This window comes from Akanthomyces muscarius, chromosome 6, assembly GCF_028009165.1.
Source record: "Akanthomyces muscarius strain Ve6 chromosome 6, whole genome shotgun sequence".
Lineage (NCBI taxonomy): Eukaryota > Fungi > Ascomycota > Sordariomycetes > Hypocreales > Cordycipitaceae > Akanthomyces > Akanthomyces muscarius.
Genome location: NC_079246.1, coordinates 777944 through 802431, shown reverse-complemented (window position 1 = coordinate 802431; position 24488 = coordinate 777944). Strand labels below are relative to the sequence as shown.

At 56.6% G+C, this 24488-nt stretch overlaps 12 protein-coding genes across 12 annotated transcripts; 5 read left to right on the top strand and 7 right to left on the bottom strand.

Annotated features, from left to right (window-relative positions):
- Window positions 1-131: 131 nt before the first annotated feature.
- Window positions 132-2278, top strand: LMH87_000288 (uncharacterized protein; the record flags this gene model as incomplete). Its single annotated transcript, XM_056198171.1, has 2 exons — window positions 132-298; window positions 361-2278. 2 exons carry the CDS (start codon window positions 132-134, stop codon window positions 2276-2278), a joined length of 2085 nt encoding a protein of 694 aa, XP_056055146.1.
- Window positions 2279-2989: 711 nt separating this feature from the next.
- On the bottom strand, window positions 2990-4681 carry LMH87_000287 (uncharacterized protein; the record flags this gene model as incomplete). The annotated part of the gene is made up of 1 exon (XM_056198170.1): window positions 2990-4681. The coding sequence occupies one exon, from the start codon at window positions 4679-4681 to the stop codon at window positions 2990-2992; it is 1692 nt and encodes a 563-aa protein (XP_056055145.1).
- Window positions 4682-7057: 2376 nt separating this feature from the next.
- LMH87_000286 (uncharacterized protein) lies at window positions 7058-7840 on the top strand (the record flags this gene model as incomplete). Its single annotated transcript, XM_056198168.1, has 1 exon — window positions 7058-7840. The coding sequence occupies one exon, from the start codon at window positions 7058-7060 to the stop codon at window positions 7838-7840; it is 783 nt and encodes a 260-aa protein (XP_056055144.1).
- A 334-nt stretch (window positions 7841-8174) lies between these two features.
- On the bottom strand, window positions 8175-9863 carry LMH87_000285 (uncharacterized protein; the record flags this gene model as incomplete). The annotated part of the gene is made up of 1 exon (XM_056198167.1): window positions 8175-9863. One exon carries the CDS (start codon window positions 9861-9863, stop codon window positions 8175-8177), a length of 1689 nt encoding a protein of 562 aa, XP_056055143.1.
- Window positions 9864-10409: 546 nt separating this feature from the next.
- Window positions 10410-11394, bottom strand: LMH87_000284 (uncharacterized protein; the record flags this gene model as incomplete). Its single annotated transcript, XM_056198166.1, has 3 exons — window positions 10410-11057; window positions 11122-11139; window positions 11347-11394. The coding sequence occupies 3 exons, from the start codon at window positions 11392-11394 to the stop codon at window positions 10410-10412; spliced, it is 714 nt and encodes a 237-aa protein (XP_056055142.1).
- A 981-nt stretch (window positions 11395-12375) lies between these two features.
- LMH87_000283 (uncharacterized protein) lies at window positions 12376-13313 on the top strand (the record flags this gene model as incomplete). Its single annotated transcript, XM_056198165.1, has 3 exons — window positions 12376-12403; window positions 12626-13039; window positions 13177-13313. The coding sequence occupies 3 exons, from the start codon at window positions 12376-12378 to the stop codon at window positions 13311-13313; spliced, it is 579 nt and encodes a 192-aa protein (XP_056055141.1).
- A 1808-nt stretch (window positions 13314-15121) lies between these two features.
- LMH87_000282 (uncharacterized protein) lies at window positions 15122-15427 on the top strand (the record flags this gene model as incomplete). The annotated part of the gene is made up of 1 exon (XM_056198164.1): window positions 15122-15427. The coding sequence occupies one exon, from the start codon at window positions 15122-15124 to the stop codon at window positions 15425-15427; it is 306 nt and encodes a 101-aa protein (XP_056055140.1).
- Window positions 15428-15674: 247 nt separating this feature from the next.
- On the bottom strand, window positions 15675-17348 carry LMH87_000281 (uncharacterized protein; the record flags this gene model as incomplete). The annotated part of the gene is made up of 5 exons (XM_056198163.1): window positions 15675-15677; window positions 15728-15971; window positions 16023-16261; window positions 17042-17071; window positions 17127-17348. 5 exons carry the CDS (start codon window positions 17346-17348, stop codon window positions 15675-15677), a joined length of 738 nt encoding a protein of 245 aa, XP_056055139.1.
- Window positions 17349-18096: 748 nt separating this feature from the next.
- Window positions 18097-18455, bottom strand: LMH87_000280 (uncharacterized protein; the record flags this gene model as incomplete). Its single annotated transcript, XM_056198162.1, has 2 exons — window positions 18097-18195; window positions 18261-18455. 2 exons carry the CDS (start codon window positions 18453-18455, stop codon window positions 18097-18099), a joined length of 294 nt encoding a protein of 97 aa, XP_056055138.1.
- A 312-nt stretch (window positions 18456-18767) lies between these two features.
- On the bottom strand, window positions 18768-19130 carry LMH87_000279 (uncharacterized protein; the record flags this gene model as incomplete). The annotated part of the gene is made up of 2 exons (XM_056198161.1): window positions 18768-18825; window positions 18895-19130. 2 exons carry the CDS (start codon window positions 19128-19130, stop codon window positions 18768-18770), a joined length of 294 nt encoding a protein of 97 aa, XP_056055137.1.
- Window positions 19131-19381: 251 nt separating this feature from the next.
- Window positions 19382-20562, top strand: LMH87_000278 (uncharacterized protein; the record flags this gene model as incomplete). Its single annotated transcript, XM_056198160.1, has 2 exons — window positions 19382-20013; window positions 20070-20562. The coding sequence occupies 2 exons, from the start codon at window positions 19382-19384 to the stop codon at window positions 20560-20562; spliced, it is 1125 nt and encodes a 374-aa protein (XP_056055136.1).
- A 738-nt stretch (window positions 20563-21300) lies between these two features.
- Window positions 21301-24131, bottom strand: LMH87_000277 (uncharacterized protein; the record flags this gene model as incomplete). The annotated part of the gene is made up of 7 exons (XM_056198159.1): window positions 21301-21703; window positions 21883-22038; window positions 22109-22976; window positions 23370-23440; window positions 23758-23813; window positions 23899-23960; window positions 24026-24131. 7 exons carry the CDS (start codon window positions 24129-24131, stop codon window positions 21301-21303), a joined length of 1722 nt encoding a protein of 573 aa, XP_056055135.1.
- Between the last annotated feature and the right edge of the window lie 357 nt (window positions 24132-24488).

The window sequence follows — 24488 nt, the reverse complement described above, 5'->3', positions numbered from 1 at the left end:
TTCCGGTCTTCCCGCCTTGCGACCCTCCGGACCGCCCGTCTGGTTCTTTGTCTGCCGAATCTCCCCAAGGCACCAAATACTTTGAAGAGCAGCGGCATTGAAAGCCTACTACTCTGCCCTACACGCCAACCATGGCGTCCGTGTCGTCGCTGGACAAGGATCTGCGCAAGATGCGACTTGACAAATACACCCCGGCCGCCGCCAATGAGGCGCGGACGTGGGTGGAAGAGTCGCTAGGCGAGAAGCTGTCCTCGTCAGACCTCCTCGAGGGCCTGAAAGATGGCGTTGCTCTATGCAAGTGAGTCTTGCCCGCGAGTGCCCCCTCCAAATTGCACTATTAACCATCGCAAAACCTTGCAGGCTCATTAATCTCGCCATACCCCCTCCTGGAATCAAGTTTAAGCAATCTGCCATGCCCTTTGTGCAAATGGAAAACATCTCCCACTTTCTCCGAGCCTGCCAGTCACCGCCGCTGAACCTCCACGAGCACGACATCTTCCTCACCGTCGACCTCTACGAGCAGAAAGACCCCGCGCAAGTGCTGCAGTGCCTCGGCGCATTCAGCAGAGCTGCACACGGTGTCAATCCGCAGCGGTTTCCTAGCGCCATTGGTCCCAGGTCGCATCCCGGCGGCGGGCCATCTACTCCCGGGGGCCTCCGTGGCCGCGGAGCCTCGATTACGAGCAACACTTCATCCGCATACAGCAATACGAATCGATCCAACATGCTCCCTTCCCGAACGGGCGACTCAGCCTCCGGCCGCTGGAGCCCGACAAAGAGCCCGACGCGCGACACTGGCTCACCTGGCCCGGTTAGTACCTGGAGCAGCAAGCAGCAAGAGAACGCGTCGACCCCAGCCTGGAATATCTCACAATATGGTTATATGGGCGGTGCCAGTCAAGGTAACCTTGGCATTCAGTTTGGTGGCCGCAGACAAATCATCAACAGCGGTCCACGGGTTCCCAGCCTGGCCGAGAAGGAACGCATGCGCAAAGACCAAGCAGCTGAAGAAGAACGACAGAGACAAGAAGAAGAGGAGCGCGAGCGAGAACGACTGGCAGCAGAAGAGGCTCAGGCAAAAAGGGAAGAGGAGGAGCGCTGGGAAGCAGAAACGCGAAGGCTGCGCCAAAAGGCCGACGACGAGAGGCGACGATGGGAGGAGGAAGAGCGCCAGTGGAAGCTGACGGAAGAGCGACGTAAGAAGGAGGAGGCTGAAGCCGAGGCTAAGGTAGAGGAGGAACGGCAGAGAGCGAGGAGCCGTAGCCCGGTGAAGCTGCGTGGCCAGTACCTGAGCCAACATCAGGCCGCCGACCGTGCTGTTAGCGGCGACGCAACCGACGACAGCAGCCGTATAAAAGCCCTTGAAAAAGAGCTCGAAAAGGCACGACAGCGCGAGGCGGAATACGAACGGGAGCGACAAGGACGCGGGTCCAACAGGTCATCTGTCATCTCCGGTGCAGGCGCATTCAAGTCACCATCTGTTGGGACAAAATCTCCCAAGGCCAGATCTCGAAGCCGACCACGGGCTGCGGCGCCTGTCCAAAGCCCGCCCATGCGACAGGATTCCTGGGCACAAGGCGAGCGAGAATACCTGCAGACCCAATGGAGCCAGCAGCAGCAGCAGCAGCAGCAGCAGTCCCCAACGCCCGAGCCAGTGCGGCGCGCACCTGAGCATATCCAACATCAGCGTACGCCAGAGCCACCGGCGCCTGCCGTTCGCTCTCCACCGCCACCGCAATCACCACGCCCTCTGCCCGACCCAACCGCTACCACGCCCCAGGTCAAGTCGCACAACACGGGTGGCAGCAGCCGACCTCTGCCCGACCCTGCGACGTACCAATCACCGCCCACACCGCAAAATCGCACCGGCCGCTTCCTCGCCAGCAACCCCGCCCCGAAGTCGCCCGCGGCACCGCAGACGTACTCGCGTGAGATTGGCAGCAGCGCCGAGGAGCGTGACGCCGAGGACCGGCGGCGGCAGCAGAGCCAGGCCAAGACCAAGGCCGGCGGCTGGGCCGGCAAGTCGCTCCTCGAGCGCGAGATGGAAATGGAGCGCGAGCGCCAGCGCGAGTGGGAGGAGGCCCAGAAGGAAACGGCCCGCGCCGTGCCGTCCGGCGAGGGCGTCGACGGCATCGGCGGCGGCATGGGTGGACGCTGGGACGTCGGTCAGTGGAGCGGCTACACCGGCGGCGACTCGCAGAACAGAGGCAACCAGGGTATCGGCGCCGGACGCAGACAGATTGTCGGCCCTCGGCCGCTGCCCGGCTCAAACCGCTAGAAATTGGAGAACGATGACGGACAAAAATACTGTGAAAGCGGGAGGAGAAGGCTGTCTCTGATGGGATTACGCACCTGACCCTTTTTTTTTCTTGATATGCAAGCGAAAGGCGGCCTTTTGTATCGTTTTTCTTTTTGCACCAAGGGAGCACAACCAGCATCCCTTTTCCTTCTTCGTTTTTCCCTTGTTGCCAATGAGAAGAGATTTAGCAGCAAGCTTAGACGTAGTTAATTTTTACGATATCACAAGTCTGGAATTACAAGCACAAGAGCCAAAAACAAGAAAGAAGACTCCAGAGAGCCCCTCTCCTCGAACCCATATTGACCAACTAAATGTCCAAGTAAATATTCCTCAATAAAACAGTCTACGTCACCAGTAAATGGCTTCTTTTCGTGACTGCACAATTTTTATTTCGAGTCATGTCGCCAGTAGATTTGGCTTGTTTTGTTTTCAAATCCATTTTCGAGTTGAATTATTTGTATTACTAATAGATATGATTTCATTTATTTTCATATTTTTTTCCGAGCTTACTTTAGTCGTGTTGATATCTCTATATATATGTGCATCATGTGCGTCTTGCCCGTATACCGCGAAGACGTCGTCGGCGCCATCACCATCATTTACATGGAATCTTGGTATATCCGAAGAGGAGAGGCCGAACAAGCCAGTTGCAAAACAGCGCGTCCTCCAACGCATGTTCTTTTGCGGCCGTCACAAGCTATGACCAGCACTGCCGTATTTACCCTCGTCACCGTTCTCCTCCGTGGCAGACTCGGTTCTGCATCGCTGACACATGCACCAGCCGCCAAGGCTGCCGCGAGCCCACTCACGGCGCTCCTGAACGGGCAGGTCAATGTCGCAGTAGTGGTTTAGGATCTCCTCTCCCTTCTTGATCCCGCCGGGTCGGCCAGCGGCTTTGCGTTCTTTCTTGGCCCAGAGAACCATGCGGCCACCCCAGTCCCAGGTCACATTGGGGTCGCAGTCGTGGTTGGCGAGGCACCAGTACGGGTGGACGGCAGCGACGTCAGGGCGGCCGTCACGTAGGCTCTTCCTGGCGGAGGCGGTGCCGCGGAATTTGGCGTACAGCGTGTTGAGGATCCACAGGTCGTAGTCGGCAAGCGTGGCGAAAATGTCAATGTCCATCTTCTCGAGGACGTGTAGTGGCGTTTCGATGTTGTACTTGAAGGAGAAGGGAAGCGTCCACTCGGGTGGCGGGCCGGCCGATAGGGAGACGTCAATGTCGTTAGTGCGACTCGACACAAAGTCGCCCCATATGAACTTGACCTCAGATACGTCGAGGGGATTTATTTCCTGGTGCGCGGCGAGCGCGAGGACGCGCGCAAGCAGGAGGAGATAGAGTGTGTCGCCGGCTTCGTATTTATCGGCGTCCTTTGCGATGGCGTCAACGTCCTTTTCGCAAACGGCGGGATGGTATCGTTCTTGGGCCTCGTCGTGGCAGTGCTGGGTGCAAAAGACGGTGTCATAGCATTCATCGCACTGGACTGGCTCTTGCTCGCTGCCAATGGGGGGAAGATCGCTACTGCATGCGTCGCAGACCGAGTCTTTGAGTCTGTTGTTGGCCGTGAGTAGGGTGTACTCACGCAGCACCGCCTCGCCCGGCTCAATGTCCTCCTGCGCAAACACACCCAGTTGCTGGCATGTGGGAATAATATCGAGCGAATCAGTGCTACTGCTTGCATTCTCCAGCAAGACGGGTAGCGTGGCCACTTGGATGGCACACTTGGGGGCCGCCTTCTTCAAGCCGGCGTTGAGGGTTTCGAGGGACTCTTTCGCAAATCGATCGGGCTCGCGATCGTTCCACGGATAGACTTCTCGGCGCACGAGGCCTGAATCGGGCAGATCGCTAACGTCAATCTTGTCGCGGCGCAGCCGTCGGCGAGCCATCGTCTCGATGTTGCTCTTGGTATCTAGGAGCTCTTGGTTGTTCGGGCTGGCTGCGAGACCACGCTCGCAGAAAGTGAATGCAGATTTGAGGCAGCCGCACAGGAGTAGACTGAGAGAGATAATTTGATAGGCGCGGATTGCGCATAGGCGAGCCAGCGCATGCACAGTTTCGTCATTGTCCGGCGTTTCAACGTCGAGATGGGGTGGCCACTCCTCAGCCAACTTGCCGTGCGAGAGAACGTCAGGTAGTGGAGGCGGCAACCGCATTCGCAGAGCTGAAAGAGCCTGCTCATGGAACTCGAACCCGTCGGTAAGGACTTCGTCTGTCAGTAACAGCGCGCGGTACGCATCGCCGGCGGCGAGGTCGGGGTAGCCAAGATCTGCATAGACGACGGCTCGTTCTATATACAAGACGAGGTCGTAGGGAAGACTGATGAGCCCCTCGGTAAGCTGAAGTCGACGGTCGAGTCGCTGCTCGTGCACATCTATTTCGGTCATTTTTGAGGAGGATATGTGGCGGAATTATATCGTCAAACGGCAGTCTGCAGGTGGGATTCAACTCGGAGAACTTCGTTCAAAGGTGTGAACCAGAGCAGAAGGCTTGAACATGAAAGAAAAAAAACTAATGAATCAGATGCGGTTTTCAAAATCGTTTGAAGAAACGGAAGTCGGCAGTCTGAAGTCGGGTTGTCGAAGCTGTTCCCGCTCAATCCCACTAGAGAAGCTGTGGCGAGTGCTGCCCCGCGGCTCAGGTGGGATGAAGATGCACAGTGTTCGCTGTAAATGAGCGTGGCCAGGCTAGAGTGAAAAGGTGCAGAGATGTAAGAATTAGAAAGAAAAATGGCCAAAGCCACGTCTCCGAGAGACTACTGCACTAAAAAAAAGCAAGAGTTGACGTAGTTGTAAGGAAACGAGGAGAGTTGGGCGGTACGAAATTTTCTCTAGGGAAAAATGTGGGCAAGCAGAGGAAAGATGAAGCCGGGTCGAGACTGTCGTCCGTCGCTTTAAAAAAAAATTGCCAAACTCGGCGGAGGAGGGGCAGCGCCACAGAAGGCCGCCATGCCCACTGAACAGCCCGCTAAGACGCTGTGGGCAAGGGGCCGCGAGGGCCAGTCAAGACCCCGAAAGGCCCTGAAAGGTGCTGGAGGGTGCTGGCGACCAGGCGAGGGCGGTGCTACAAAAAAGGACCCTTACCTACATTGGCGCCACTTGCTGCGCCACTACTGTAGCTCTAGAAGGTCCGTCGTCCACTCAGCGCTCTTACTCGGCTTCGGGCACCTGGGCACTCGCTGTCGTGCAGGGCTGCTCCACTGAGTCCACCCATCTTAAACACGGGCAAACAGGGCGACGGGACAGGGTCTAGAGGGGTCCGGATGGACGTCAATCATTCAAGCGGACGGACACGGCCACGATAACCTGCTACCGCCATCGGAGGGATACACTCACACGTGAAGAAAAGATGAAGAAGCGAATATCAAATATAAGCAATGAATCTAGACACCTCGCGGCCGTCTCACAAACCATCACTGCATCGCCACTCTGTGCGTTGTCCTCCTACACCTACGTTGTTTGTCCCGTCCCAGAAACGCGACATCTGTTTAGTCCATCTCCCTCTTGATACATGCTGATCACAGTCTCACGCTAGCAAGATCATGCAATCAGTTCAGGTGGACAGGGTTCATCCTGGTCCAGTAAGAGTGCTTGCACAACTCCCGGCTCCGTTGCCTGTCTGGGTCCCCCCCAAACCCTAGTTACAACCAGGCACAGGCAACAAGGCTTGAGGACGAATAGACGACCTCGGTTTGCTTCCCCATCAGTGCACTAGCCGTTTGACCAACAAGAATAATCCAATTTCCCACCCAGCCAGTCGGTACCATTGCAAACGGCTTCCAGACCACACCGGCCGACAGCCCTCGAACTGTTCCGTCCCCAGGCAAGCCCGGGACGTGGGTGCGCGTTGTTGCACTTGCATGCCGCGATCGAGTGTTGCAGGCTCGCCCGCGGCCATCGTCGGTCGCCCTTGTTGTGCCACTTCCCGACATCCACCGCTAACTTTAGGACTAAATGTTCCGCCACAAATCTACCAGGGGTCGGCGGGGAAGCCGACACACAGGAACTACCGCCGTCAACGACATGTCTTGTCACAGCCACCATACTGAGTATTGTCGCCACCAAAGCCAGCAGACAAAGGAGGAGGGGTCTGCGCCCATAATTTATAATTTCGGCCTGTCTACCGACCGGGACCTAGATTTACAAACCCGAGTCAGGGCGATCATGGAATCGACAGCCAACCACATAGGAGGGCGTCGCCGTTGTATTCTCCGCGGAACCGAGCTCAATGCAAAAGTGCACATGAATGAAATCAAAAACTGCCGGTGATCCCGCAAGGAAAGCACAAAGCCTTGTTTATGTAAACTACTTAGATGATTTATCTGTAACACACGTCGAGCAAGTGCCCGCGGAGCGGGACCTGACGCCTCACCCGTTGGAATTGCGCCAACTGCAAGTCTGGCATTTCCAAGAGTGCCGCGAAACTGCTAGAAAAGTCTCCTTGATCAATGGCCATGCCCAGTTAGAGCTATGGCCATTGGATGGATACGGCGCGCCGCCTGTATGACGCTGCAACAATGGGGCTGCCCCGCGCTAATTCGCAGAGCCGTAAAAAATGACGACAATGCGCAGACGCTTTGGTGCTGAAGCAGCAAAAAAAAAAAAAAAAAAGAGCCGAGCCAACGTACCCCGCCAATACCCAACTACAGAAACAAAATCCCTCCGACGTGTGCTGACGAACGACGCATCAACCGATAATCTGCACTACTACCAACCGATCGACTTGCATATCACACATTTGATCTGCAGCTGCACCCAGACACGATGCCCAAGACGCAGCCCAACCTCTACGCCTTCTCCGGCGTTGACACGCTCGCTCCGGCCCTCCGGCAGTATGTCATCCAGAGTCAAAACGCCGGCTTCGCGCGCCACGACAGCTTCAAGGTGGCCGTGTCCGGCGGCTCGCTGCCCAAGACTCTCGCCGCGGCCCTCCTCGCGCCCTCGACGGGCCCCAGCGACACGCTCGACTTTTCAAAGTGGGAGATTTTCTTCGCCGACGAGCGCGCCGTGCCGCTCGACCACGCCGACTCCAACTACGCGCTGCTCAAGAGCGAGCTCCTCGACAAGCTGCCCGCGGACCAGCAGCCCGCCGTCCGGCCCATCGACACCGCGCACCTCGACGACGTGCAGGAGCTCGCCGACGCCTACGAGCAGACGCTCGTCGCCTCGTTTGCCTCGCGCGACTCGGTCCGCCTGCCCATCTTCGACCTGCTCCTGCTCGGCTGCGGGCCCGACGGCCACACCTGCTCGCTCTTCCCCAACCACGCCCTCCTCCGCGAGACGACGGCCTGGGTCGCCCCCATCGACGACTCGCCCAAGCCCCCCGCCAAGCGCATCACCCTGACCCTACCCGTCGTCAACCACGCCGTCCGCGTCGCCTTTGTCGCCACAGGCGCCGGCAAGAAGGAGATTATGAAGCAAATCTTTGACAGCGCCGACGGTCTGCCCTGCGCGCTCGTCAACGAGGGCTCCGGCGATCGCTGCAGCTGGTTCGTCGACGAGCCTGCCGTCGAAGGCGTCGGCTTCCCTCGCCGCTCGTTCCTGTGAGGACACGCAGCATGAAAAAAATAGAACATAAAAAACATAAAAATACGAAAACAAGTTAAACATCGACATGGCCCAAGATTGAATGAGCGAGATGATGATATGTCTCAGAAGCGTGAATGGAAGTAGTAAATAGCTAGCTAAACAAGCGATGACATGAATTTGAGTGGCTTTTGAAAGTTTCACGTAACAGGACTCAATGTAGATAAAGCGTGTCTTGAAAAGCCAAAACGCCAGCTTTACAGCAATCTATAACGGGCAAAAATAAATAAATAAAAACCGCTCTTGTATGCTTATGCTAATGGACGTTCCACTTCCCTGCCCTTCTCTCTCAAAGCTACATGGCCCGCCAGACTGCGCCAGCCCTTGGGGTATCATTCTCGTCGTCGTCGCGATTCATCGCCTCGATCCAATCCTCCTCGCGCGCCAGCGCCGCCTGCCGAATCTCCTCCATGGCGCCGAGCTCCGCCAGCATATCCCCGACGAGGCTCCCCGCGCCGTCGAGCATGCGCGCCAGACTGCTGCCGCCGCCGCCGCTGCCGCCACTTCCCAGACCCTCCAGCCCTCCTCCCAGGCACTGCTCGAGCTGGTCCTGCCAGCCCTCGAGCTTCCGCGTCATGCTCGCGCAGTCATCCGTCCACGCTCGATCCAAGTCCTGCAGGAATAGTGCATCCTGCATATTGCTGCCGCCGCCACCACCAGCACTGTTAGTACTGTTCCCGAGGCTGTGGCGGTCGGGCAGCGCCGCGCCGCTCGCAAACAGACCGATGGCGCCGCTGTCCCGCGCCTCCTCCAGGTCCATGACGCGCTCAACCCAGCGCTCAAAACGCCGCACCACGCGCGCGTACTTGCCGCCTGGTTCGCTGAGAGCCCAGACCCCGCTGATGACGGCATCTAGCGCTTGGATCCTGCCGTCCAGCAGCGTCCCCATGCCGGCACCGGCGCCAATACCTCCTCCCCAGCACTGCAGCGCGGCAATGTTGTCGCCCTCGATCTCGGCGGCCTCGCGGTCCGCCAGTGAGCGGTGGGCGTCGCGCAGTTCGCGGAAGCGTTCGCCGAGCTTGGTTTTCGCGCTGGCGTGCCACTGCGCCTCGACGATGCCAGCGTCGCGGTGCAGGAGATGCAGCTGGAGCAGCTCGGCCTGCAGACGGGCCGTCTCAGCGGACGCGGCCACGTTGGCAGGCGGCTTGGACGGCGACAACGGCGGCTGCTGCGCGGTGGGCGGCCTAGGCGAGCCAGTCTTTCCTGGGGAGAGGCGCTGCTGCTGCTGCATAAATGCCGGTCGGTGCTGAAGACGTGGCGTGTGGCTGGCAGCGGTCGGGGTGATGGGCGGCGGCTTGTCGACCGAGACGGCGCGTCGTTTGGGCGTGCTTGGCGCAGCAGCAGTAGCAGCAGTAGCAGCAGCAGCGGCGGCGGCGGACGTCGTCGGATCACGGGATGGGGGTCGCGACCGGCTCTTTCGCTCCTGTGCAGCGGGCGGTGGTGCATTGCGAGCTGCGCTGGGCGCTGCTGCTCCCGTAGTCACGGCAGCGCTGTTTGCACGCGCATATGTCGGGGCCGCTGCTCGTCTCGTGGCTGTAGAAGTAGTAGATGTTGCTGTTGCCGAACCAGCCGACGTGGGTCTCAGTACCATGGAATTCGGCCGCGTTGCAGACGACAGCGGCGGATATCTGTGCGTGTCCTTCCTCGCGGCCGGCGGCGGCGCTGCTGCCGCTGCAGCGGTGTGCTCTGGTGCCGTGGTGGCCGACTTCTTTCTCAGCGAGACGGACCTAGTAGGCGCCGCTACGGAAGATGCATTCGACGATGCACTCCCTGGCCTGTGTGCTCTCCCACTTGTGGACCGTGTAGGGGCCGTCGTCGTCGTCGTCGAGGAGCTCGTCGGCCGCAGCGCCGGTTTCGTGGGTAGTCGGCTCGGCGAGACATTGCGGTTGGGACCTTGGCTCTGCTCCCGGGGCCGTTCTCTGGGAGGCAATACCGTGGGCCCGGTGGGCTTGCGCAGCGAGCGCGCGCGTGTCAGAGACGCCATGACTGCGAGGGGTGTTCGTGGAGATTGTGTACCTAAGAAGGAAGCTTGTTTGCATTGGGAGCTTGGGAGGTCATTGCTGTTTGCCTTTGCCCTGAAAGGTAGTGCATTAGCGCCCCTGTGCTGGAGTGTCACCCCACCGCCAATCCGCAAGAAGGGGCGTCAAACTGAAGCATGCGAGGGACGAGAAAATGGAAGAAATAATGATAAGTAGCAGGCTTTCTAATTAGTCAAAATTGATTGAGTCGGACTCCAATGGCTGGTGTGAATCTTATGCTAAACGTAAACTCTACTTGACGAACAAACACGACAACTACACCATTGTGGACTACTGCTACATTTAGAATTTCCAACCTCGGCAGACGATTTCAATAGCAATCTCAAGTGCAAAGTGATATGTTGAAAAGCATATATAAACTCAAGCCCTGTCTACCATGGATGTATTCAAAGCAGCCTAACGAAAGCAACTGCATCCCAAGCGCCAAACGCCACTGCCATGACCCAGTAATGACCAGTCTTGCATGACATGCAACATGATCCTCTCCACATTCAACTTCGCAACGCATTCAAGCGATCCCGCATCTGATCCATCATCTCCTCCGGGTCCTCCTCCTCCTCGACCTCCTCCGCCGGGACGGGCACCTCGGGGTCGGGCAGGGGCGCGGCCGGCAAGTTCGCGGCGGGCTGCTTCTTCTCCGTGAGGATCTGGCTGAGGACCTTGTCGACTTCGGCCTCGGCCTCGTCCTCGAGCAGCAGCTCATTGTCCTCGGGCAGGACGTCCTCGACCATCTCCTCGATGATGCCCGCCTTCATGAGCTCCGTGCCGAGCTCGCGCATGGTCCCCGCCAGCGCGGGCAGGCTGATGAGCTTGTTGACATCCTTCATGATGCCGACGCTCGCCTTGATGGACCCCTCAATCTTGCGCACGGCAAAGGCCTCGCTGACCTGCATCTGCACCGAGCTGAGCTGCGCCTTGGCCGTGTGCAGGCGCGCAGTCTGCCGGCGCGCGCGGATGAGCTCGCCGGCGAAGCTGCGCACGTCCTTCTTGGCCTGAGCGGCGCGCGAGGGGTCGCGCTGCCCGCGCTTGTCGGCCTGGATGATGAGTTGCCGCGCCTTGGCCTCGGCCTGCTTGATGCTGTTGATGTCGCGGTCGAGCTTGCGGATGTTGGTGCGGAGCAGCGCATTGCATTTTCGGGCCTGGAGGAGACTGGCTGTCAGAGAAGAATCTCAGCGAGCAGAATGTCAGCATCATGTCGCATACCTGTGCCTGGGGGTCCGGCTTGGTAAAGACGGACCTCAGCGCCTCCATGGTTGGGCGGCGTGGGGGAGTCGGTGAATCAGCGCAATGTGGTAATGGGAGGTGGCCGATCCGGGCCCGAGGGAGAGTCGCTCGTTTCGTTCGTCCGTCTGATGTGTGAGTGGCCGGCTGGCAATATAATATTGGCCACGCGGCTTGGTGTATGTGACGCAGCCGAGAGCAACGGACGTGGTATTCCTGCGACAGCTTCAGAGTTACGTGCAACCCGCCGGGCATCGGGTTGCCAACCCCACAGCCACGTACGGCATGGCTCCGAAACAGACCAGTGCAAACGCCAGCTGCCAATCTGCCAATGAGCCACCTGTGGCAGGTGCTTGGTGCTGAGTGTGTGGCATAGCGGGGTTGCTAGAGAGCGCTGTGCTGCCTGCTGAAAGCGGCACTACAGGAGGGGTCTACAGCTGGAGCTTGGGGCGGTGGGCTGTCCAAGTACCTAGGAACCCACCTAGGTATGCTACCTAGGTACTCACGCTCCTAGTTACTGAAGGCGGAGGAGCTCCAAGCTCCGTGACTGGTGGCTGGGGCTGAATTCTGTTGCGATCTATTCTAAAATCGAGTCTTTCAAAATTGCATTGGTGTTTGGCTTCTACTTGAGACATTCGAGCTGCACAATGCCGCCACATATTTACACCGACAGCTGGTATCAGCGCCAGCCATCCAGTGTAACACAGTGCTTGGAGACTGGCTGCCCACTGAAGCGGCCCACATCTGTGCAGCGAACGGCAGAGGGGCACCTGCTGGGGACGAGTACCGCCAAGTGCGGTCACGTTAGCAGGTACCTCGCCAACGCGCAGGCATTTCGCCTGCATCCTTGTATTTCTTAACTTCCACAGCTGGAGGCTTCCCACCGTGGAATGTGCCAGAAAAGGGCTGAAGGCGGGCGAAGGAGAGGGGCAAGGCAACCAGCGCCAGAACCCCAGCACCAGAGCGGCACGGCACCTATTTTTACCTGGGTAGTTACAGAGGGAAGGCTAGCAGCACCAACCTAGCTCGTTTGCTGCTGCAGAATACCTTTGTACCGCCGCCTCTTTCAAACCGCCTTCCTGCTCCATCACACCTGCCTTCTCACTCCCCCATATTCTCACGACTTTACTTGAAAACACACGCCTAGCCATTGCTCAACGGACGTGTCCTGCTTCCTTTTCTGCTTCCGCCGCAGCACCGAACTATCTGTTTTAATCACCGATCACAATCTTCATCATGTCTACTGAGACCGCCACTCCTGAAGGTACGTCTTTTTTCACTTTGCGTGTGGCCAAAACAGGCTCCTTGCGCGAAAGCTCTCGGAATCCGCCCCCAACTGGCACCCGTTGTTCTGCGCCGTGGATGCAAGGCTGCAAAGCCTTTGCCATGACACGCAGACAACCCCAATCGAAGCTGTCGATGATTCCCTTTCGCCGCCCGCGCGTTGCCGCCGTCCCGTTCTCCGCACATGCTAATGACTTCCCAGTCCTCTGGGCTCAGCGCTCGTCCAGCTCCGATGCCGCCAAGAACTTTGTCTACCTGACCATTTCCGTCCCCGACGTTCCCAAGGAGGACATCAAGCTAGACCTCAAGCCCACCTCGCTCTCCTTCACCGGTACCTCTGGCACCCTCAAGCGCAAGTACCACGTCGTGCTCGACTTCTTTGCCGAGATCGACCCCGCCGAGAGCAAGATTAACCACACTGCCAAGAACGTCGAGATGAAGCTCCAGAAGAAGGAGCTCAAGGAGGAGTACTGGCCCCGCCTGCTCAAGGACAGCAAGCGTCTGCATTTCCTCAAGACCGACTTTGACAAGTGGGTTGATGAGGATGAGCAGAACGAGGCCCCCGAGGAGGACTTTTCTCAGTTTGGCGGCATGGGCGGCATGCCTGGTATGGGAGGTATGTAATTACATGAGCGGAAAGCATGCTTGACGCTGCTGCTGCACAAACAGCGCGTCTTGCGTGCCGACTTTTCGCTCCCCCGCAACCGACCCCACGAAGCAGCAACCATGTGCTAACAACGATTGCTACCTTAGGTGACTTTGGCGGCATTGACTTCTCGAAGCTGGCTGGCGGCGGCGACATGCCCGATCTCGGCGACGAGGATGCTGAGGATGTCGACAGCGGCGACGATGAGGAGGATGTCGAGGAGATTCCCACGACCAAGGCTTAAGCTCAAATCTATCAAGGCTGACTGTTGCCAGCCACGGGTTGGAAAAGCACATGGGTGTATTTCGTATTGCAAAAAGAGTCGTTTCGTTTCACATTGGCGAGCTGGGTGGGTAAGATAGAGATATCAAGAAGCAAGAAGACAAATACAGTACTGGGACCATCCCAGTAAACGGATTGATGACGTATGCACCAAAGAGCTATTTTCGTATCTGCCCTTGTGACTGATGTATGTTAGAGCCAAGTATGACACGAGGATGGCTTGTGCTCGTCAGGCTGAGCCATAAGTGACGGGCATCAGGAGAAGCGGGTTGAGGACAGTCCACTCAACGCAGGCATGCCAGTACTTTATAAGTACCCTGTCACGGCCTGTTCCCTGATAGACCCTAGCAGTATAATAATAAGCAGTCCTTAATACCAAACAAAAAGCCCTTGGCGTTGTGCCCGATTGCTGATCCACGGGGCCGGGATTCCAGCCACACAGAGCCGCGTCGTACCCTTGCCCAATCAATCTCACGAAGGACATTCTAGAATAGCAGAACCTTGTGCCTGAATAAAATTAGACGACTAATAACAATGCAGCAAGCCATCGAAACACTGAATATACCTAGCAACGACATGATAGGCACCTCTAGGAACGCCGCATTTATCCTACTCACGCCCACCCGACAGAAAGCGCCGTTCGCCCAAGGGAAGCGGGAGAAAAAAGCCGCCCAACCAACAAGCCAATGAGAAGACCACGAACACCAAGCCACACCAGCTGACACTACCCATGGCGCGCGCGCGCGCGCCTTAATTACCTACCTCATTGGGGGAGGGGGGAGGGGAGGGCGAAGGAGCGCCCGCGTAACGTGTGCTCGATCCATGCAGGCTGTTTATAATAAGTTGGGCAAAATAAATAACAACTAGAACTTTTTGGGACCGTATGGCCCAGCCACTAGTTTATAGTGTTGGATTCTACCGTCGAGTGAGGAGGAGGAGGAGGAGGAGGAGGAGTAGGAAGAGTAGGAAGAGAGAGCCTTTGTTAGTCGCTCTTCCGCCCTCACACCCTCCACACCCAATGCAAAACCCAACGGTTACACAACGGTCTCTCTCTATTCAAGACATACGGGTCCCGCGATCTGGGATCTGATTCACTGGACATCCCGAAAAATCAGGGACGCGGTACTTGCCCGTACTCGGACGGACAAAAACCCAGAAACTCGGGTCGATTGTCCCGGAACAAGATCAACGCCAAAAAAAAAAAAAAAGGTCTCGTCACACACACCCGGTGTGTGAGTGTGGCTGTCCAACACAAGAAAAACCAGGACGACGAAAAGAGACAAGAGAAGAGTTGTGGCCTCGGGCGGAAAAGAGAAAAAACTTTTGCTCAGATCTCTTCTTGTTTTCTCTTGTTGTTTCGGGCTGGCAGACTTTTTCTTGCATTTTAAAAACCAGCTCATTCCATTAACCTTTTGACTTTCTGGCCGTCCTCCCTGCCGTTCCGCCCAACACTCATCACATCCCCCCCCCATTCCGTCGCACGAACCGCGCCCTACCTTTTTTCTGCGCCCGTCCTACAGTCTTGCCTGGGCTGCTCTTGTTTGACAAATCTTTTCTGTTTTTTTTTTTTTTTTTTTTTTTTTCGTGCTGCCTTATTTAAACATACTACGAGCTCCCATCACACAAGTCTATCCGCTCGGTGGCAGGCAATATCTCATACTTTATCGCAATTCCGGTTTACCTTACCCACCAACCACTACACCAGCCAAGCAACAAGACAACAAAATTGGAAAACAAAACAGACGGGAGCTAGCAAGCACTATCATCATCATGGCTGATTCTCACATCTACTCCTCCTGTCTCGCCGCGGAAGACGTTGCGCGCGGCGCCTGCATCGTTGCTTGGCCCGCAGACGAACCTTACACCGAGCCAACGTCGGTAGCGCACAGCCCGCGTCAGGCGCGCTTCTACGCCGGTGCCAACTCGGCCACCAACAACAACGGCAGCGCCTTCCAGGCCAGCACGAGCTGTCCATCCCTGGCCTCGTGTACTTCTATCAGTCAAGATGGCCGCTCTAAGAGATCTATATCTCTGCCGAGCAACTCCAGTCGCACCAGCTCCGACGTCTCGGTGTAAGCGCAATGTTGTGTGGCAGCATCGCAGTCTTGAGCATGAATCGCACGCGCACATTCACACATATGGTACATGGCATTAAGATACGTTTTTTCATGGGTACAATCTGTTTGTTTCTCCCGCTTCGCCGTTCTCAGCAAGTCAATCTGTCCTGCAGCAATTGTTCCTCCTTTGGTATTGGTATTTTCTTTGGTATTCTGAGCGTATATAAGATTACAATTCCCCCGGATTTCCATTCATCTTGTTCCATTTACTACTTTCACGTTAGAATAATGATTCGTCGTCGACCATGGCTTGACTTACGCTAATCTCATCCGCCATGGCGGAGTCACCGTTGGTGGCCGGGGCAGCGGCCGGGGCAGCGCCGGTGTTGGCCGTAGAATCGGCCATGTAGTTTTCCATGTCGGCGTCGAGCTCAGTCGCCGTTTTCTTGGCGGGACGAGCATTGCGGGCGCGGCGACCCTTGGCAGCCTTGCCCTTGGCACCATCCTTGCCGGCGTTGTTGCTCTGCTTGCCAGCGGCAGATCTGGGCTGGGCCTTGGGCTGACTGTAATAGAGTTAGATGGGCAAAGGCGTTTCATGACAACGCTTGACTTACGAAGCACGCTCGGCCAGAGTCTTGACAGGAGGGATGACCTTGTCGGCCTGGGCGGCACCGACAACAATCTCAATCTTGATGGGGCGACCGTCGACGAGGAGACCGTTGAGCTTCTGGAAGGCTCTGCTAGCGCCATCAGGCTTGTGGAAAATGACATTGGCAATGCCACGGCTCTGAGAGTTCGGGCCGTACGAGAGCTCGACGCGCTTGATGGGGCCGACAGACTGAACAAAGTATTCCTATACGGCGCAGCAATGATTAGTTAACCAGAAGCGACGTGAAATGTTTGACGACTAAAATCCGATCACGAGCTTCGTTCGATAGTTCGATAAAGTATCCATGGGTACGCGTCGTTTCTGAACCGTAAAGGTAGGTTGCCAAGATGACCAACGAGTTTCGAAGTATTGCGCGGACTGCTGCCGAGCATAAAATCACTTATGCCACAGCAGCAACAACGCTAGAAGCCTCCTGCTTGTCCAGATCCTCATGCTATACTCTGCGCTTGCATCTTCCAGCTAGACGAGTATTGACAGAGGCGTCGTGTTATTTTCCCATCCCAAACGACGATGTTCGTCCCGCGAATCTTCCCAGCAGGCGTGGACAAGCAGTCAACTGCGTTAGCGAGCCGTTTCACGGGCTGGCGTGGTGCATTTGCTTCTCAACTCGCTGCCTCAAAAAGAATTGACAGCAACACCGCGTGCAGTGCGGAGTATGCGTTTCTCGGACCAAAACCGATGAGAAAGTCTAGAAGGCGCATCCCTAGAGTCGTTGCAGCCTCTGGAAAAGTTGCTGACCAGGCATAACAGACAGGCTTTTTGCAAGACTGGATGCTCTCAACCTCAACCGATGGCATTTAACATTATTCGGGAAGGAGACAGGGCCAGACAGTAGTTTCTCAGGCGCGGCGGCTCAGTAGCTGGATTCGGAGATCCATGCACTTCGGTAATGGGAGTAAACGGAGCGAGGAAAGAAAGATCGAACAAGTCCGAGAGGCGTGAAAAGCCTCAGCGGAAACATACCTTGATCTGCTGCTCCGAGACATCCTTGGGCTGAGCGGCTAGTTAGCGGTTGCGTGGTAAGGTGCGAAGAGTGTGCGGGACGTACCAGGTTGCTGACAATGACTTTGCTCTCTCCTAGAGGGCCGGAAGTCTTGCCCTGCGCGCCCTTGGCGGCAGCGCCGCGGGCATTGGGCTTGGCCTTCTGAATGCCACCAGCAGGAGGAGCGGCAGTGCGGCCAGTGGTGCGACGCGAGGAGCGACGGTTACCAGCGCTCTTGCGGCGGGCAGAGACGATATCGTCGAGGGGCTTATCAAGCTTTCCGGACATGATGATGGTTTGAGAAGGAAAGACCTGGTCGGGCTAAATAGTGGTGTGGTATCGACGGAGGGAGGGTAGGTGATAGCTGTCGGAGAGATTGGGCGACAACGATCGAAGGGTCTGTTCGGTCGGGGAAAAATGCGCTGTTGAGAGAAAAGAGGGTCACGAGAGCGCTTGTGGAAGAATATTAAACGAGTTTTGGATGTACTCGATGGCGAATGGTTTCCAGATCGAGGAAACCAAGTGAAAGGAAACGGGGGATGGTTGGGTTGAAGTAGTCAAAGAGAGGAGGGATGATGGTGCGAAGGAGAACCGGCGCGCGCTGAGACGAGAAGGGGCGCGAGCAGGAGTGAGAGCAGGCGTCAGGCGCAGCACAGGCCAGCCAGCACCCGTTCCTGTGCAGCCTTGTGAGCCAATAAAGAGCGTCACGTAAGCAGGCAGGCTCCAGTTGCCTAGCGCCACTGTGCCAGCATAAAATCATACATAAAATGCCAAATGCCAGCTTGCCGCATCACGTGCCGGATTTGGTCTAGATTGTCTGTTCCCAATGGGGAAGTATATGTACTTTGGCAAACGGATGCTCATGACTGGCTCAGCGCTCGCTATCGTTGCCCATTTCCCATCGAAAAGACAAGCCCTACGCGTTATACATTTCAGACACCCAGCCATCACAGCACTCGCCGCTGCAACGTGATACGGCAGGTGTTCTGGCGCGTACAATACCTCGCATGTATTTCATTGGGCGACAGAGCAGGGATTAGCCCTGTGGTGTAACGGCCGACTGAGGCAGATGCCCTCTGGTTCGAGGCAGGCTTGCGCGGGATGCGACGCTCGAGTGCAGCGCATCATGGTCGCACTGTCGCAGCTGCAGCGTCAGCAGCTCTCCCACCGCAACTTCACTGATCCGACTACGGCACAAACCAGAAACAAAACGCCAGCCTCTGACAGTTCAAAGTAACCATAGCTGGTCCAGGAGCATCCAGCCGCCTCGCTGCAGGCAGGCACCCAGCCAGCGATAACTGTGCATGACGAGGGGATGACAAGTGACTTGAACAGAAATGAATTGATTGACGCCGGTCGTACTTTTGTTCTAAAATCGCAGAAATGAATTCCCATGTGTCCGCTCTTGTTGTCACATCTTTGTTTGATGTGATAGTCGCATGCGTCTCCTTCCTTCAAAGACGCTGATACTATGGCTCATGAGTGTCTCGTCCAACGTCGCCCGGCTAATGTACAATGCGCTCGCTTCGTGTGCATCTCGCTCCCGCAACATGGTTCCGCCCATGCCATCTCCTTATGTCGACTTGGCCTTGACGGCGGTGACAGGCTTTTTCGTCGAGTTGACCTCGAGGAAGTGGTATACGATAATGAGAATCATAGCAGCCGATCCGAGGAAAATGGCGAGGGTGTATAGATCGTTATCGGAAATCATCTTGGCGGTTCGTTTGTCGGCGCAACGGTCACAGAGGTATCAAGAGAAGGGGGGCTGAATGCGTGATGAATTAGCAATCGCACAGAACGGCGAGTTCACCCGGAGCCGGATTGAATCACTCACGAAAACAGCGACAATGTTGCGGCGTCCGATGTGTTGGCGCAAGCGAACCCAAGTTGGCGATGGAACTGGTATACGTAGCTTCGTGGAGCTACCGTAGGGACTGAGTGACTGCTGGCGTGGGTCGGCCGCGACAGGCACTCAAGCTTGCTGGCTGGCTCTCCGCTGTGCCTGTCCTGTCCTGGAGGCGTCGCCCGCCAAAAGGATGAGGGCCACGCACGTGACCTTGGTGACCTCATCCACCCACGCCAGACTCCCCACTAAAGAGTCGAAACATCTTTTACAAGATTTACAACGAAAAGCCCTTTTTTGGCCAACGACGAGGGCAGCAGAGGCCGGGATTGCCATTTACGACATTTGAGAGCGAGGGACGACTGCAACATTTCCGGCAGCACAGAGCAATTTCGAACCTCGGAGTGCCTGTGTATATTTCCGCCTACCCCACCACCCGCCACCACCCGCCAGCGAGCGTCATCGCCCATCGCCCAGCATGCCTAAGAAAGAGAAGCAACCCGCGGCCAAGAACAAGGCCACGGCCTCCAAGATTGTGGAGGACCGTACCTTTGGCATGAAGAACAAGAAGGGCGCCCAGGCCCAAAGGCAGATTGCCCAGATGACGAGCAATCTCAAGGGCAGCGGCTCGGCCGAGCAAAAGAAAAAGGAAGCCGAGAAGGCGCAGCGTGAGAAGGAGAAGCAGGCCGCGGAAGCCGCCAAGAGGGAGGCCGCTCTCCTCCTGGCCCGTCCCGCGCAGATTCAGAAGGTTCCATTTGGTGTTGATCCCAAAACCGTCGTCTGCATCTTCTGGAAAAAGGGCGACTGCGAAAAGGGCAAAAAGTGCAAGTTTGCACACGACCTGTCGGTGGAGCGGAAGACGGAGAAGAAGAATCTCTACACGGACGAGCGAAAAGACGAAGAGGAAACGAAGAAGCAGGAGACGTCGGCAGACTGGGATGAGGAAAAGCTGCGATCCGTTGTCTTGTCCAAGAAAGGCAACCAAAAGAGTACCACAGACAAGGTCTGCAAGTACTTTGTCTCTGCCATTGAAGATGGCAAATACGGTTGGTTCTGGATTTGCCCCAATGGTGGCGACAAGTGCATGTACAAGCATGCTCTGCCTCCTGGGTACGTTTACCATTTCACCGTCCGACAATGACACCCTCACTAACCAAACTCTGTAGATTCATCCTCAAGACCAAGGAGCAGAGAGCCGCCGAAAAGGCACTGCTGGATAAGTCGCCACTGAAGACACTTACACTCGAAGACTTCCTCGAGTCTGAGCGTCACAAGCTCACCGGCACCCTCACACCCGTCACGCCAGAAACATTTGCCAAGTGGAAGCAGGACCGCCTGGAGAAGAAGGCCGCCGAGGAACAACTGCGCAAGGCCAAGGAGAATACTGGCAGAGCGCTCTTTGAGAGTGGCAAGTGGACAGGCGAGGACGAATCGGAAGATGAAGGCGACGACGACGTGTTTAACCTGCAGAGGCTGCGTCGCGAGACGGAAGCAATCCAGAAGAGGAAGGAGGAGGAGCGCCTGGCTGCACAACACGGATACGAGCTTCCTCCCGTGGAGGGCCAGGCTAGAGAGGGCGCCGAAGACGATGCTGCGGCCGGAGACGATGCTGCGGAAACCCCAGCCGCGACGACCAATGGCGAGGCCGCCGCGTCATGAGCGGTGCACCCTCTTACTATACACAGCATGACAATACCGAGCCAATCCCCTTTGCATGAGGAGGACAGCTTGCTGCACAAGGGAATTTCATGAGGTCGTAATGCACACGGCATTCCTTGCAGTTCGAAGCGCGTGGCAGTAGCGGACAACAGAAGCCACAGTACAAACGTACGTGAGCTTCTTGAGCAACTACGCGCCGGGGTATGATGACCGGGGGGTAGAGATATTCGGGGATCCAGGCTCAGGAAAACGCTCATCCAATCGCAAGCTTGTTGGAGTGAGTATTGGCCAATGAAGTGAAAAAAAGTGATATTCTTGCGAAAAATGTTTAGAAGCATTGCATACATCATGGAGGGGTGGGTGAGCCGGTATTTACTGGCGCATATAGATGGGGAGTTTTTACATTCAAACAGTCAACGAGAAGAAATTGAACTGCACAATTGTGCGCCGTGATTGCATGGCAGGACATGAAAAATCTGATTTTGCTTCCAAGGGAATCTTGATCTACAGTGTCTAAACTGCAACGGCAGTGTTCCAAATGTTCTGGTCAAAGAGGCAGGACGCAGTAGAATAATATACCGCTCCTCCGATGTCATCTTGATGAATTCATGCAAGGATGTATGTGAGATGCAATATTGCAATTATTGCAGAGTTTAACAAAATTTGTCATCTTTCGGCGCGATTACAACCCAGCGCAGAAGCTTGTCAGATTTCTTGCACAATTCTTTTCTTTGTTTTTTACACGATGACTACGTCCTTCTCCGACCTGCGCTTCTCCTCGTCGTCCTCGCAGACCGACACGCTCGCCGCCGTCGCCGCCGCCGCCGCCGCCGCCTCCTCGGGCAGGACCGCGCCGCGAAACCGGCGCAGCGGCACGCCCGCCGCGAACAGGGCGTCAATCTCCTCGAGCGAGCGGCCCTTCATCTCGGGCACCACGAGGTACGCCGCGACGTTCATGGCGAAGCACAGCGAGCCGTACACGAAGCCGACCTTGCCGCCGAGGCCCGCGTACCCGGGGTTGAGGAGGTACGGCATGGTGAAGGACGTCAGAAAGGTGACGACGATGGAGATGCTGCAGGCGAGCAGGCTCGTCTTTTCGCGGACGCGGGTATTGGTCACTTCGCCGAGCACAATGTATGATCTGCATTGTCATCAGCCCATTACTCTTGGTTTTTCTTTTTTTTCTTCGGCTTTCGCTAGGTGCAAAAAAGTCCAACTGGCGTGATTCTTCTTATTCAGAGTTCATCGTCACAGCTTGGTGGTGGGGAGGAAGCGGGAAGAGCGGGTGGTGCCGCGGCGGGGGGGAGCGGGCGCACTTACACGGGAGCCCAGGACATGTTGTACGCCATGTTGAAGAGAGAAATGGCCGCCACCAACAGGTTCCTAGCGTCGCGAGAGGGGTGGTGGATGGTAGATACAATGCCGACAATGTACAAAAAGGCACCCATGAAAAAGCCTCCAATCAGGAGAATTGGTCTGTTCAGGTGAGAGAAGCTTAGTGTTGGCGTCGACGAACTCCATGAGACTCCTCGAGTACGAAACATACCTTCGACCGAATCCATCTACCACAGTCCACGCGAGCACGGTGCCCGCTAGACCAGTGACGTTGGACACCATGGTAAACAGCAGCGCCTGGGACGCGAAGCCATTGCGCTGGTAAAACACCGCCGCGTACTGGCTCACGAATGCCTGGCCCGTAATTTGCTGGCCCACCATGGCCACGACGGCAATCCACGTGCGGAGACGGTTGTTCCTATCAAAGACCTCCCGCCACGGCCCCTTTTGGGTGTCCTTTAGGCTCTCGCGCAGCGTCTGCAGGGCCCTCTCCAGCTCGCCCTCCGACAGGCGGCCGCTCTGCAGCCTGCGCAGCGCCCTCTTGGCGTCGTCTTCTCGGTTCCGTGCCAGCAGCCAGCGCGGCGACTCGGGGACCAGGGGCCAGAGCGCCAGCAGGACGGCGGGCATGACAAGCTGCAGGCCGACGGGGATGCGCCAAGAGGCGTCCGAGGGGATCGATTTGGTCCCCAGATTGATGAGCGACGCGACGAGCTGGCCCACGATGATCATCATCTGAATCACCGACGTCGTGAGCCCGCGCAGCTGCGGCGGCGTGCACTCGGCCTGATAGACTGGCACCACGATGATGCAGAACCCCGTCATCGCAAAGTTGACGATGCGCCCGATGGTGAATTGCGCCGTCGTCGTCGCACCCGTCTGCAGTGTGACACCAACGACGGAGATGCAGGCCAGCACGGCCAGAGCGGCCCGGCGACCCCAGCGCTCGCAGATGGGCCCGCAGGCCAAGGCACCTATGAGCTTGCCGAAGAAGGGCGTGGCCGTCATAACGGACGACAGGTAGCTGGGGAGAAAGTAGAGGCCCGTTTTAGGATCCAGTTGGCCAAACTTTCTGGCAAAAGCTGCAGACACGATGAGTGGTTAGCGATGCTTGCCTTGCAGACAGATAGTGCACGCCGTCCACTTTGCTCGGTCCTCCCTCTCGAGCTTGGCGCGAATCAGACGAGCCGAGAGTCTACACATCACGGCGCAAGGGCATGGTGATGTCGGAAGGGGGGTGTGGGCGGCAGGATGTGTGGTGTGAATGCGTGGCCGCGGCCACATATAGCGGCGCGTTTGATGTGGGATCGTGCAGATGGGAGGGCGCGCGAGTAAACCACGTCTCAAGAGTAGCACAGAAATGCGACCCGGCTGGAACATTGCCTTTTGGCCTTATCATACGACTCGAGAGGGGGGGTTGTGGCAAACGCAAGTCTCGGGGCAGAGGGGTACGGATCAGAGATACTGGGACTCACGCTGCATTGCCTGGACGCCACCGAAATTGCCGACATCAAAGCCAAAGTTGAAAGCACACATGGCTGTGTAACTGCGCATCATATATTAGTAAAGTTGCGCAACTTTGCTGTAATTTGTGCTTTTGTTTGGAAAGATGGTTTTGTGCTCGAACGACGGCTCCGGCCGGTTTTGCCAGCGGCGCAGTTGGGATAAAGCGTCAAGCGTCGGAATTCGATCGCTCATTGCCGCCAGCCATTCAGGCCGAAATGTGGTTACACAGAGATGCATATGAACTAACAGCCGCGCAAAATCGACCGAAAAAAGCAGCACAAGAGAAATAGCGCGAGGAGACGATGTGGAATCCGGTCATGGAGAGAAGGAAAGGCTGCTGTATTCTCTGCAACATACATGGCAATAAATGCAATCATAGGTGTAGCTACCCGAAAGCGCTCGCGTAGCAGAAGCTGGTGCTTGAGATGAGCATTGCTAGCCGCCATCGCGCGAGGGCCAACTTGTTTGCTTCTTCGTAGTCGTGTTTCTCAGCCGCACCAGGTCGCGCGGGACAAAGGTATTGGGGCGCTCAATATTCCTCGAGAGGTATCGTGCTAGAACTTCTTGAACCAGTCAGGCTGAGTGCGAAAAAGCGAGAGTGCGAAGATACAGGATAGCAACAAACGTGAAAGGCTCGGGCAGGCGCCGCAGTGCAGCCCTTTTAACCAATATGGCTTGCTTGCCTCATTTCTTTTGCCATCGCCTGCATACCGATAGTCGCAAAATCCCATCCTGCAAGGCTCGGCTACTAAGTACTACTCTTTCCGCAATGATGTACCCGCCATCATGTGCTCACACGATCATACATCACGTCTGCATGTGATGTTACACTATCACCTAATTACAGGAGCTAGCAAATTTATCATCAGGCTCTGGGACGGGCCACTGCTTCGTTCTCGAATCTGAAGCAGCGTCCGAGGGCGCAACGAAAAATGGGCTGGCGGCCTCGCGGTTAGCTTCTTCTGCCAGCCAGTGGAGTCTGGGCAGGCTGTAATCTTGAGATGTGTCAACCTTCCTGTTCTCGCTGCCAGTCATTTGCTTAAGCAGGCAAATAGGCTCCGGCCGCAAAATCAAGGACTGCTCCCGAG